Source organism: Salmo salar, chromosome ssa29 (assembly GCF_905237065.1).
Source record: "Salmo salar chromosome ssa29, Ssal_v3.1, whole genome shotgun sequence".
In the NCBI taxonomy this organism is placed as follows: domain Eukaryota; kingdom Metazoa; phylum Chordata; class Actinopteri; order Salmoniformes; family Salmonidae; genus Salmo; species Salmo salar.
Genome location: NC_059470.1, coordinates 22,661,924 through 22,676,165, shown reverse-complemented (window position 1 = coordinate 22,676,165; position 14,242 = coordinate 22,661,924). Strand labels below are relative to the sequence as shown.

General features: G+C 40.2%; 1 protein-coding gene across 2 annotated transcripts; it reads right to left on the bottom strand.

Moving 5' to 3' along the window:
* Positions 1-1,992: 1,992 nt before the first annotated feature.
* LOC106590363 (regulator of MON1-CCZ1 complex) lies at positions 1,993-14,229 on the bottom strand. Of its 2 annotated transcripts, none has more exons than XM_014181303.2 (20): positions 14,083-14,229; positions 10,388-10,464; positions 10,218-10,302; positions 10,049-10,105; positions 9,834-9,920; positions 8,865-9,005; positions 8,494-8,597; positions 8,280-8,369; positions 7,438-7,543; positions 6,988-7,096; positions 6,623-6,667; positions 6,437-6,490; positions 5,636-5,764; positions 5,387-5,493; positions 4,847-4,966; positions 4,660-4,737; positions 4,202-4,306; positions 3,597-3,665; positions 2,965-3,190; positions 1,993-2,172 (listed from the first exon to the last, which is right to left on the bottom strand). In XM_014181303.2, the coding sequence occupies exons 1-20, from the start codon at positions 14,170-14,172 to the stop codon at positions 2,093-2,095; spliced, it is 1,959 nt and encodes a 652-aa protein (XP_014036778.2). In that variant the 5' UTR covers positions 14,173-14,229; the 3' UTR covers positions 1,993-2,092. The 2 variants fall into 2 exon arrangements, with proteins under 2 accessions (XP_014036778.2, XP_014036777.2); XM_014181302.2 differs by lacking the exon at positions 14,083-14,229 and adding an exon at positions 13,649-14,006.
* Between the last annotated feature and the right edge of the window lie 13 nt (positions 14,230-14,242).

Genomic DNA, 14,242 nt, shown 5'->3' with positions numbered 1-14,242 from the left:
CGCTTCAGCACTCGGCGGTCCGTTCTGTGAGCTTGTGTGGCCTACCACTTACGGGCTGAGCCGTTGTTGATCCTAGACGTTTCCACTTCACAATAACAGCACTTACAGTTGACCGGGGCAGCTCAGCAGGGCAGAAATTTGACGGACTGACTTGTTGGAAAGGTGGCATCCTATGACGGTGCCACGTTGAAAGTCACTAAGCTCTTCAGTAAGGCCATTCTACTGCCAATGTTTGTCTATGGAGATTACAGGGCTATGTGCTCAATTTAATACACCTGTGAACAGCGTGAACAGTGTCACGTGGACTCTTAGCTCTTGTTAACAGCAGATACGTCAGATTGTTTGTTTGAAATTTCTACTTGTCTAACAAAACATTTTTTACAATGGGGATTGTTTTAACAACCTGGCTTTGTCTCTATCCTTGAGTTGAACATCCACATGTGAATTAATTTATGAGTGTACAATACCAATTCAGATGTATTTCCCTAGAAATCAGCAGTCTTAAGCAATGTTAGGAAAAAGTTAGTTACTTGTACATAAATGAGCATTCCCTGGAAATCCCTTCATTGTGACTCCATTCCTTTTGTTAAACCTAGAATTCATAGGCTGCGTTTACACAGGCTAGCTGTGCCACTAGAGATGCTGGGTTCGAGTCCAGGCTTTGGCCGCAACCGCAAGACTCAAGGGAGCGGAGCACAATTGGCCCAGCATCGTCCGGGTTAGGGAGGGTTTGGCCGGCAGGGATGTTCTTGTCCCATCGCGTACTAGCAACTCCTGTGGCAGGCCGGGCGCAGTCCACGCTGATGCGGTCGCCAGGTGTACGGTGTTTCCTCCGCCACATTGGTGCGGCTGGCTTCCGGGTTAAGTGGACATTGTGTCAAGAAGCAGTGCGGCTTGGGTGGGTTGTGTTTCGGAGGACGCACGGCTCTCAACCTTCGCCTCTCCAGAGTCCGTACGGCGACGAGGCAAGACTGTAACTACCATTTGGATACAACGAAATTGGGGAGAAAATGCAGTTTATAAAAACGAAGGAAAATACAACTAAAATATATTTTGATTGGTTAAGATATTTATCAGAATTGGGTTGCCTGTGTAAACGCAGCCTTAGTTGCTACATCAATTTGTTTTACTTATAAAGTATTGATTCTTGAAGAATATAACTTAGAAATGCCTCATGAGTTTAGTTCAGCTGTCGTACCACATCAGAACCCCAAATAAGCTTTTTACTCCATTGTTTATAAGCGGTAAACAAACACTGTATAGCCTCAAAACATGGTTAAAACTATACTTTTAAATATCATGGATGGTCAGTCCTTATATCCATTGCTCAGTCTATGAATTTGAGAGTGGTTACATTTCTCCAGGCCCATCTCTCAGCTTTTTTCTAGCCGATAACAGAGGCGGCTCGAGCACTGTTTTTATGATTGTCTTATGTTATTACAGAGGGGTTAGAAGTCAGTAATTCAAGTAGAAAATAGTCGGTAATTCAACTCAATTTAAGCAGTTGGTAATTGTGAGACAACTGCACGCTCTCTGAGCCAACAGTGTTTGACACGTTACCATGACGTTCTTCCTGTGTTTGTATACTGTATCTACTAGTATTTGGTGTTTAGGAGATCAATTTTAATTGTGCACTTCACACATACAAAAGTACAACATTCCACTGTAATGCTATGTCCTAGACGCTACAATGTTTAAAATAAAGGAATGCCATTGGAATTTCCTAAAAAGTAAAATCGACGTATAATCAAATTATTTCAGGTTTTCCGTCGGCAATAGAAGCAGACAGCATCATAATTATGTTTTTCAAACCATAAGCCAGGTTTGTGTTCATTAGGCAGAGGGACTACCTTGACTTGTCCAATAAGAAATGCTCCTTTTCGTTTACCATTGCAAAACGTTTTCTATCGAATGCCCTAATGAGCATGACCCAGGGTTAGTCAGAAGGACGTCTTGTCAAGCGGACTAACGCACAAGCATGACATGACACCATTGATTGTTAGAATATGTACAAATTATTTTATTAGCATGATTTGAACAATTATTTACAATAAGTTAATGGACTGTGGGATAACATAAAATATGTCTCGACTCAAACTGTTACTTGCTTCATGAGTGCCTGCTCCCCGAAAACTTGCTTGAAGTATACCACATGCTCCTCACAGTGCTCACCTATTGGCCAATCAAAACAGAGTATTAGGGCAAAGGTCTGTCAATACATGCCAGTGGCAGCTAGGTGGAGACTCATTCATTTATTAGCTATTCATGTGTTAATTAGTCATTTATTCCCAGGTTTATTTATTACCCCACTGCAAACACGTTGATTATGTCCTTATTAATTTATACATTTCTTAAAATTGTATACAGTATTTAGACAGGTATATGCTACACTGTTTGTCATCCTCTTGGATTGCAGTTTATGTTGATAATGTGGGTGTCTATTAAACCTGAAACCTATAGGACAAAGATTCACAATCACTGATACTCGCCCATTCACACATGTTCAAAGAAGCCATGCAATTGTGGTAAGAATTTTATGCTTGGGAACAATCATAGATGCATCCACATGAATAGAAAAGCAACAGTTTCAGCATATGCCTGTTGTTCCTGGCTTAGCAGAGTTATTATTTGGGTCAAGGCAATCTAATATAAATCACACAGAGGGAGGGCACTCATTCATTATTGAACACAACGGCATTACCAACATTTCTACCACAGAATAGAGTCCATGTGAGAGTTATTTCTACGGTCATTACAAAGGATTTAGTCAGACCAGAGCCATAAAAATACATAGTCTGGCGTCACTCCTACACAATTTATTCAACCTATCGGTGTGTATAAATCAAGCCATCTGGCTGAAGACAATGTGGTTCTAGATGAAGTGTTCTGCTATGTGGGCCATTCCCTACACAGGGAATAGGTGGCCAATTGAGCTGCAGACCTAGTGTAGTGGTGTCACATCACCTGGGTTGAAGCTGGGGCTGCCTCTCAGACGCAGGTTCCTCTGCTCAAAGAACCGGAAGATGGTGTAGAAGAGCATCTGGTCGGCCGTCTGGCGTGCCACGTCCAGGAACTTGCGGGCGGAGATGTTGTCGTGGCCACCCACGCTGCGGATGAAGCGCAGCGCACCCAGCACCTGCTGTCTGGACAGGAGCACCTCCACGATCTCATCATTGGCTGTGGACAGTCTCTGTCACACACACACACACACACACACACATAGATGTATGATGTTATAGATCAGCATGTTACACATCGATGTATGATGTTATAGGTCTGTATGTTACACACAGATACTGTAGATCAGAACGTCACATGGGAAACCATCACTGTGCTGACTCAAAAAACCCTAACTAGATGTATTGTTATAACTCAGCCATGAATGGAGTTTGTTCACTTGAAGGTTCCTTATTTCCTTTAATTAGCTGTACCAATACAACTAATGCAACTTTAAAATGGGATTCTCTGGAAAAACATTCAATTCTCCAAAGGACTTTGGATGTCCTGTGTGATATTCGATAGCTGTTTAAACAGTGTGTTTGTTTTTTGAGGGAGTGTGTGTGTGTTTGAGGGCGTGCATAAGTAAGGGATCCTACCTTCAACATATCCAGGGAGAGCTGGTGTGCAGGGGGGTATGTGCTTTCTAGAGACAGCAGCAAACAGGCCTTAGAGAGAATGATGATGCACATGGTAATTCCATGACCAATCAAAATAAAGATCTTACTGTAGAACTGATCCAAGGTCAGCTCAAACAATGAAACGAGAGAGAGAGAGAGTAAATAATCAACCACTATTGGAGCAACATCATGCCTTTTATCCTTCAAACAAAGTTATCTGGTGAGAAATGGGATCACAGGAGGAGTAGATGGGGGAAGAGTTCCCCACACATTATATTGGATTAAATACCATGTAAGAATGAATTGTGAAAGACCTGGGTCAAATACATATGTCAAAAAGGGATTTACTATTGTTTCCAATGCACCAGGAAAACCATATGAACTGTAGCTCAAGCTTTTTTTCTTAAGTATTTGACATGTATTTGACCCAGGTCTATTCTGAAGCATTGCATCTTCAGTGAATAGCTTGCTAGCCCTTTGTCCCAAATGTTGTATTACTCCACTGAATACCCAAAGGTTATTGATGACTATAGGACCAAACTACCATGAAATAGTTGAGCTGTATGTAGTAATTGCTGACTCACCAGTGGCTTGGAGTCGCTGAGGACGTGGTACTGGAGGAACTGATGGAGCATGTAGAAGAGGTTGTGCTGAACCAACATCTTAATGACCAGTTCATACAGGTAATGCTGGGGGGGGAAACAGAGAATGGTTATTAGGTTATTCAATTGTTGCATCTGAGCTAGAGCGCGCAGCTCTCTTTTTGAAGTGTTCTACTCCGCTAGCCAGTACCTCACCTAAACAGGTGTGCGTTCCTTTCCCCTCCGGAAACAGAGAGTGCACCTTAATATTTTAGACTATCTCCAGGGCAATATGGACCAATAAATATGTAGGATCTACAGGAACATAAAGTATACTAATGTAGCACTGGCAGCATGTTACAACATGAAACGGTGGCATCTCACCATAACGCATAAAAGAACAAAATAGGTTCTGATAGAGCCTCCACAAAAGACATATCTGCTTTTCTGCAAAGGAGTACCTGCACGGTGATCTGGACCTGGTTGAGTGAGCGAATGTACTCCATCAGCACAGCAATGATAAACTTGTGAGACGTGTCCTGTTGGAGGGGTGAAACAATATAATGTTCAGTCATCCTACATGTAATTGAGATTATTATTATTTTAATTATAAGGCAGCCATTGAAATATGTGCTTTGCCGCTGCCACCTTTTTCTCAGAGAAGGAGGACAGGACGTGGGTGTACATGTCCGACTGGTCGATAACCGCCCGCGTCCGGACGGGCCTCTCCCGAGCAGCGCTGCCTCGGCTGGGACCAGACTCCGTAGCCTGGAAGAGATCAACAGGGAAGAACAAAAGTCAAGTCACTGAAACAGACAGTGTGTGAGCTACTGATCCGCCGTAACACGGATGAGAAAACTCTAATCTGTTCAGCTGATTATAACATCTACATCCTTTGTGTTATTCAAGTTACAAGATCAACATTGTTAAGACATATCTAATAGTGAGATATCACTACTGTTCTAAATATCTTTTCACTGGTGTCCCTTGATTTTCAAATTACTTAAGTGAACTAACACAATTAGCTTTTCTGTGCATTTATAATATAAGTAATATCATTGAAGTACATCCATTTAGCCACATGCATACACACTGTATTCTCTGATCATGCCTTACTAGCAGTCAAGACAGCTGTGCTAGAAACAGTGTGGCTTTTCGTTATGCAGTGTTTTCATAGACTGTACTCACCACAGTGTAGGTCTGCTCTGCCTCCAAGTACTCTTTGTAAACTTGGTTGAGTTTGTCAAACACTGTGGCCACCACTGGTAAGCCCCCCTTATCTCCCCCGTTGAGCACTGAAACACAGTGCGTGAACACTATCTTCGGGCACTATGGTTTAGGGGTTCTCTAATCATGAACAAACTCGACTTCTTGTTTTATTAGTGTGCTTGCTTCAGAAACTAACAGTCTCCCCTATGTTTCACGAGGCAGTCTTACTTTGTGCGCACACGGACAAGATTACCATCTTGCAGTCTCGTCTGCGCAGGAGGAAGTCCATCAGCTTGCCCTTGTCCTGCAGGAGGTTGATGGTCGGCGGCAGCTTCACCTGCAGATACCACAGATACCCTGAAGCAAAAGGGGAACACACAGCACAGGTCAGACAAGCAGGAGAGAACCTGAGCCCCACCCGGAAACAACCAACTGTAGATCTGAGAAGTTTGGATAGGCGCAAGCAATATGGCAACCATTCTACATAGTCTACCAGAGAAAGAGGTGGCTCTCCTACCACAGTGGTTACTGTATACCTATCTGTTCCTATCAGATCTACAGTGAATAGGGGTTAAGGACTAGTGGTGGTTTCTTTTTTCTTTAGTATTTTACCCCCTTTTTTCTCCCCAATTTTGTGATATCCAATTGCAATACAATTACGATCTTGTCTCATAGTTGCAACTTCCCAAAGGGCTCGGGAGAGGCGAAGGTTGAGTCATGCGTCCTCCAAAACATGACCCGCCAAACCTCGCTCCTTAAAACCCGCCGCTTAACCCGGAAGCCAGCTGCACCAATGTGTCGGAGGAAACACCGTTCAACTGACGACCGAAGTCAGCCTGCAGGCGCCCGGCGCGCCACAAGGAGTCGCTAGGGCGCGATGAGCCAAGTAAAGCCCCCCCGGCCAAACCCTCAAACCCGCTGCGCCACTGGGGAGGCCTACAAGTGGTTGTTTCTGGTTCAAATGAACCCAGACAGTTTGCCAGGACATAGTCGTCTACGGTTAGATGTGTGGATGTTCTTCTCACTCACCTTCGCTTGCACTGATGATGATATCGGGTTGAAAGACGCTCCAAGATGAGGAGTCTGAAGGTCAAGGGAAGCATAATACCACCGCCTACCATCTCCATGCTAGCCGTCCCAATTATCATTGATACCATTCCATTGACACAAGTCTTGCCGTAGCTCATCTAGCTACTGGCATTTCATAAAGGATACAGAGCTCACAAGGCACCGGAGGGTGGGTGGGTACAGCAGCAGGACCTATGGAGACAGGGAGCCATGAAGTTCGTTTCTGTCATGGGTTTAAGAGACATGGAACATAAGGGAGCGCAAGGAGAGGAGAAAAACTGTTTTCAAAAGTGACAGATGGGAGTGAAGTTCTGAAAGTTCTGTAATGTCTCACACAGTATGACACATGGGGGCAGAAAAACAAAAATAACAGACAGAGAGAAACAGCTGGAGGGACAGGCAGACATCACAGGCAAAGAGACAAATATAAACTCAGACAGTCAGCCAGTCAGACAGCCAGTCGGTAAGGACCGGCATGGCCACATACAGTAGTCAATCCATGTAGCCTTTACCTGTTAGGGGAATCCTGTAGGGGTGGATGGAGCGACCAGGCAACACAGGCTGGTGGACGTTAAGGGCACAGTCAGGCTCCCGCAGCTTGATGTCAAATATAATGGAGGTCTGAAACAGAAGACATTATCTCCATCATTCAGGACTGAACGTGTTTGGACATTGGATATGGAACAACATGACAGTAGTCGTTTTTCTGTCTAACTTCGAGGCTGCCGCGAACTTGGGACTATAAGGTTATTGACGTACAGTAGCATTGTTCTGTTTAATGTTCTCTACCTATATAGTACTCTAAATACCCAAATTCATATTGTTAAATTCATAAGAATACAATATTAAAATTGCTGACACCATTCAAACCAATGAGGGTTAAGATCTTTAAAACCAATTATCTCAGAATCATCTTTTTGCAGATAGAATCTTATCTCGATTTCTTTCCAAAAGGAACTCACCTGAGAGCTCTGATGATGCACAACAACCAGGTTATCCACCACGTTGAGGGCAAACTTCCCTGTGGTGTTGAGTTTTAACACGTTGGTCTTCTTACAGGATCCCTCCCTGGGAACAACATGCTGTTAGTCAGGACCAATGACCTATATAAACCCTGGATTGCTGATGCTATGTATTGACCATTGAGAGGCTTTGATGCCACCGGTCGGCCATATTGGCCAGGGGGCGCTGTGTTGAAGCCACCGTGACTCCATCTTAGCACTCCCCCACCATTGTAAACAATATTTTGGAAGCTATATCAATGCATTTATTGTCTACATTTGCTTTTTACACGTTTATTATATTACAGACACCTTAATGCATACTTTTAAATTAGATTGTGAGCTAAACATACAAAAAAAATATATACATCTAAAAACATTTTCCTCAAACATTTTTTGGGGGGTCCTTGAAACATTTCATTGAAATACTGTTGAATTCTATTCATTCCAATGGAGGACAGCTCCTACTCCCCATTACGTTGTCTGTAATATAATTAACGTGTCAAAAAAGAATGTAGAGATTAATAAATGCATTTCTATAGCTTCCAAAATATTGTTTACAATGGTGGGGGGAGTGCCAAAATGGAGTCACGGTGGCTTCAACACAGCGCCCTCATCAGTAATCTATTGTATATATAAACCATTGGTCAGGACAGTGACTGACATAATATGTCACTTTATCCCTTCAGGTATTCCCTATTCATGAATAACACCATACATATTTAATTTCAAGGTTGAATTAATGTCTCTAGCAACTCTGCATATTAGGGTGATATGATTGCTATATGAAATGTAAGATTTACCTGGGTAGCTGATAGAGGACCACCTCAGCACAGGGACTGTCAGTAGTTCTGGAGTGATGCTTCAGATACATTACATACAGCTGACCGTAACTACCATTAGAAACAAAGTGAACAACTCACTTAGCTTTTTATACTGCCAAAAGTTGTTTGAAAATGTGACTTGAATATCGAGCCAAACTATGACATTTCAATTCAAACACAAATGCAAACTTACATGGTGGCCACAGCAATGTCCCTCTCTGTCAGATTGAGCTTGGCTGGCTTGGGAACCACTGGAAGCTCGATCTCAAACTTGGGCATTTTAGACATGGTCCCACTCTGGAGGTACAAACAACAACGGGTAAGTTAACACCATCAAAAACGAGATAACGACAGTGAGCTTGGACAACCACTTTAATCAAATCAATCAATCAAATCAAATGAAACACTAAAATATCAAATGTTTGATGAATAGATTTTCAGCAACTTGCGGCTGCTAATGCTTTCTAAAACATGAACATGAGCTTTGGTGGAATATATCATGTCTTACTGTATCAGGTTGTGGACATGTTTGAAACATTTATTATCTCAGTTGTGATCACTTACTTTGAAGGCAAACGGCTGCAGCACGTTGCCCTGGGCAGTGGTAGAGAGCAGGATGACTGCAGTCTCAGGACAGTACATGTACCAGTTCACATTGACGCTCTGACTCTTCAGCAGCTTCAGGCTGCGTTTGTCAGGAAGCACCTAAACACAGCAGGCATCTCAATGACATACACTTCATCATCTGTCTAATGTCGGAAAAACTGGCACAAGAAGACATTTTTCTAGAATGCGTTTGGAGCCTAGTAGACATCCAAATATACATTTTGTCAAGGTACAATTTGACCTTACACAGCGCAGCAGGGAAAAATCTGCCAACTTCATAGCTCAGTCAGAGCTAAATTGAGACCTCTAGTGGTTGTAGTTTGAATTGAGTTAAGCGAGTCACATAAGCTTCATGTGACAATGTTTTACTACAGAAAAGAACAATACAAGTTCAATTCAACCGATTGTGTTACAATAATCTAGGACACAGTGCATTCCTAAACCACAAAACAACTAGCTTATTACTCCCGTATCACAAGAAATAGGAGTCGTAAAATATACACTGAGCATATCAAACATTAGGAACACCTGCTCTTTCCATGACATAGATTGACCAGGTAAACGCTATGATCCCTTATTTATGTCACTTGTTAAATCCACTTCAATCAGTGTAGATGAAGTGGAGGAGAATTTTTAAGCCTTGAGACATGGATTGTGTATGAGTGCCATTAAGAGGGTGAATGGGCAAGACAAAAGATTTAAGGCGAACCGGTTTGAGTGTGTCAAGAAATGCCACGCTGCTGGGTTTTTCACGCTCGACAGTTTCCTGTGTGTATCAAGAATGGTTCACCACCCAAAAGTAATCCAGCCAACGACGAAGGAGTCCATGCCCTGACAAATTGAGACTGTTCTGAGGGCAAAAGGTGGAGGGGGGCAACTCAATATTAAAAAGGTGTTCCTAATGTGTTGTACACTCAGTGTAGTTACCTGGTAGAACTCAATTCCCTGGTCAGTGATGAAAACGATTTCATTCCAGTTGGTCCAACAGAAGCCCAAAATACTGGCATTCTTCATCTGCCAATCAAAACATTTGAATATCAAAACCACAAGTATAGAAGATTTGACTCATGCTTAGTTGCACCTATGTAGAAATTACAGCTATTTTTAACTTGAAACATTTGACACTGGATATGCTTGCATACCTTACATTCCTGGGAGCATTCCCAATGCGGATAATCCGGTATGAAGCTTATGAAATCCTAAAATAAAACAGATGCTTTCGGTCAGGCCATCAGCATGGAAACACAATGTTGGAATAACTTAGAGGTAGGCTACCTTCATTGAGTCGAGAATGATTTATGTAATGCTTACCACAGATTTTGGTGTTCTCTGGACAGCCAAAATCTTATTTCCGATCGAAAACTTAATGCACTTCACCTCTCCTTTGTCATCCATTCTGTGAAGAAAATAAATACTTTCATGAGATCATCATCACTGATCTTACAATATTCATCATCACAAGTTATGTGCAATGTTGTTACCTGAAGGCAACTGAGTTTTTGTCATCTGGTCCTTTAACCACAACCCCAGTGGCACCCCCTGATCGTACTGCAAACACCTGAATGGGCAAAAAGGGTAAACAGAGAAAGCTCAATATATAATAGGATTTGGGAGGTAAATATTACATTTAGATATGGTAGCAATAAAATGAGGGTTACTCCTTGTCTATTCTGGTAAATGTATTGCCAGTGGAGAAACATTTGTTAATGTTGACTATATACTATAGCTAACCAATTTACCTACCGAGGTAAAGTTCGTTTTATATTCACACATTCGGACATTCAAGACATTCAACAGACATTCGCCAAAAGCCATTTACAAATGTAAAACTCAATAACTAATTCACCTTGTCACAGAATCATCAAACTAGATATGATTTATTCTATAAATGTCATGCATACTTTTACAACCTCTGTTTTGAATACAAATTCCAGTTTTGATTTGATAGAAATAAATCAAATCTATAAAATGCAATTTAAAGCTGTATAAATCAATAACTAATTCACCGTTTGTCACAGAAATATCAAACTAGGTATGATTTATTCTATAAATGTCTAGTGTACTTTTACAACCTTTGTTTTGAGTAAAAATTCCAGTTTTGACTTGATAGAAATACATAACATCTATAAAATGCCATGTAAAGCTATACAAATCAATAACGTTTTCACTCATTATGACATAATCATCAAACTAGGTACGATTTATTCTTTAAATGTCTAGTATACTTTTACAACCTTTGCTTTGAGTAGAAATTCCAGTTTTGATTTGATAGAAATACATAAAATCTCCAATATTGCATTTAAAGATGAAGAAATCAATAACTAATTCAGTGAAAATATGCATTTATTTGCAATAACTTTAAAGAAATGTTAATTTCAAGTGCAATTTGTTCTATATGAAGTTAGACAATGTTTACATAAAGTTGTACAATGTTTACAATCTTAAATTGTATGCCCAATCAATGTTTCCATTTTTGGTGCAACAGTTCCACATTTTAAAGTAGTTACAAGGCACAACAGTCATTAATTTATGCGTCTAATTTAACAGCAGAGGCCCCTTCCAATCATTTTATATTTTGGCTTTGTTGAAGTCCTTCTTTGTCATCCCCAGACAAGCTGAATGGTACCATCTCCTGAGGTAATAGATTCAACTGTTCAACACTTACAGCCAAATGTTTAATACCCTGGGTATTCCCAGAACACATTCTGGAAAGTCTATAGATACAGTGGTCACTTTATTAGGTACAAAACCTTTCGCATTTGGAACAGCGTTAATTCGGAACTGTTGATGAAACTGGGAAAGGAGATAGACTGTCAAGTTTTTAAGTCCAGTTTGAGTTTATTACAGTCAGAACAAGTTTTGGAACTTTTCTGAGTTACAAAAGACCATCACAGACTGTGCTGTCATTTTGCACATTCTAAAGTTCAAACAAACAGTAACAGAATACCTGAATACTTCTCTGCATGCTTTAGTGTCTAGCAAGCCAAGACCACGGGACTTGGTGTATGTAGGAGCAATTTATTTTTGTGAATAGGGTGGTGAACCTAATAAAGTGGCAACTGAGTGCTTTTGAGCAGTGTCTGTCTGTTATACGTTTGATCAATGGGTATGATGGTACATCTGATCCCCAAGGTCCTCATAGGCTCATTTGGATATATAGAGTTGGAGGTAAAGAAGAAAATATAAAACTAGCACATTAAAACACTGGCAGAATTCCACATCCATTCACATAAAATATGTATTTTAATGTATAAATACCCTTCTAAGACCACTGTCTTTCTGGACATTTTAAAAGGTTTGCAAATAGTTCTTTCTGCAAGGCATGTGAATTGAAAGGGATATGGTAATACCTATGTAGGTGACTTAGTTTCTCCACTGGTATAATGGATATAATGTGTGGTAGTTGCACACCTCTCTGCTGAATTATGTACAGCTGATTTGGGCTAGTTGATATTGTTTTTGGTGAAAAAACTAATTTTCACGTAGCAGTTTAAGAGAGAAAGAGAGCAAATAGCATAGGGACAGCCTGGTTGAAGTCCTAGTTTTTAATGGTTAGTGCCAGTAGATTGTAGAGGGGTTCACATACAGTTCAGAGACAAATCATAATGTACACATTTAGCCCAAAAACAAAACATGTACAGTCCACTTCTTATATTAGTGCTTTTTTTGTTATCCACCCTCTGGTATCTTTCAATACCCATGCTAATACATATATACAGTATATACGTACACTACCGTTCAAAAGTTTGGGGTCACTTAGAAATGTCCTGTTAAATTAGAGACATAAAAATAAATGAATGTTGTACCTTGTAACTACTTTAAAATGTGGAACTGTTGCACTAAAAGTGCAAACATTGATTTGGCATACAATTTAAGATTGTAAACATTGAACAACTTTATGTAAATATTGTCTAACTTGATATAGAACAAATTGCACTTGAAAGTAACATTTCTTTAAAGCTATTGCAAATAAATGCATATTTTCACTTTTCTCTGCGACAATCACTGAATTAGTTATTGATTTATACCGCTTTAAATGGCATATTATAGATTATGTATTTATATCAAATCACCATTTTTATATTTACTCAAAACAAAGGTTGTAAAAGTATGCTAACATTTCTAGAATAAATAATATATAGTTTTATGATTCTGTGACAAACGGTGAATTAGTTATTGATTTATACAGCTTTAAATTGCATTTTAAAGATTTTATGTATTTCCATCAAATCAAAACTGGAACTTTTATTCAAAACATAGGTTGTAAAAGTATGCTAGACAATTATAGAATAAACCATATATAGTTGTATGTTTCTGTGACAATCAATGAATTTGTTATTGATTTTTAACATTTTAAATAGCTTTTGGCGAATGTCTGTTGAATGTCCGAATGTGAATATAAAACCAACTTTACCGACCATATTAAATTAGTCATACTGTATGACTACACCTTCACGGTTGACAGCCATCCTCGTCTAGTTAGCTATCTGTTCTTGCTGAATGAAAGGAAATGTAAACGTATTAAAAGTAAAAATTCACGGATTATGTATTTAGCTAGCTATGAACGAGCTAACTAAAAGCATGTAGCTATCTATATCAGTGTGGTGTCACGAGCATAATCCTGCTAGCTAGCTAGCGTTGGGAAACAATCGGGAGTGTGTATTGGTTGGACTAGTCATACGGACTCCCGGTGTGTCCCAAAGCCCTAGCCAACTAACGTTAGCTAGCCTAGGCTACTGTACCTGTTTATTCGCTTCGTCGAAAAACACATTGTTGACGCTTGACGTATTTTCGAATTGCACAGGGTTTTCACAAAGTTCGAGGTAGTGTTCCTCACTCATTGTGAACTTTCAGCTATGCTATGTCTTGTAGTTGTCAGTGTTCGTGCTGTATAACGATTTCAGAACTGATTTGTATTAAAGATAGGTCGTCACTAGTCAGTCATAAACCCCGCCTATTTCTACAATTGATCATCTTAAAATGTGATGTAAAAACTAACCTTAATCTACTGTTAATCTTGTGCATAACCCTAAAAATCACATTTCTGTTTTCATACATTTTTACATCGTCATTTTGATTTAGTGGCTGTGCTTGCTAACTAGCGAAACAAAGGTCCAAGATCCTCTCTAGGGTAAGTTCCGGTTTGAAAATCATGTAAATCACGCGAATCGCCTACCATAGTAAATGTCCCTTTCAAAATATAAATCCCATCGTCAAACTTTGAAATCAAACGCTCCAAAAAGGTACGGGTAGTTTCTGGAGGCATTAAAACGTTTTACAAGTTGGACTGCCTGACTAAGATATTGGTACGTTGTAGTTACACAGGTTGCTTGTCA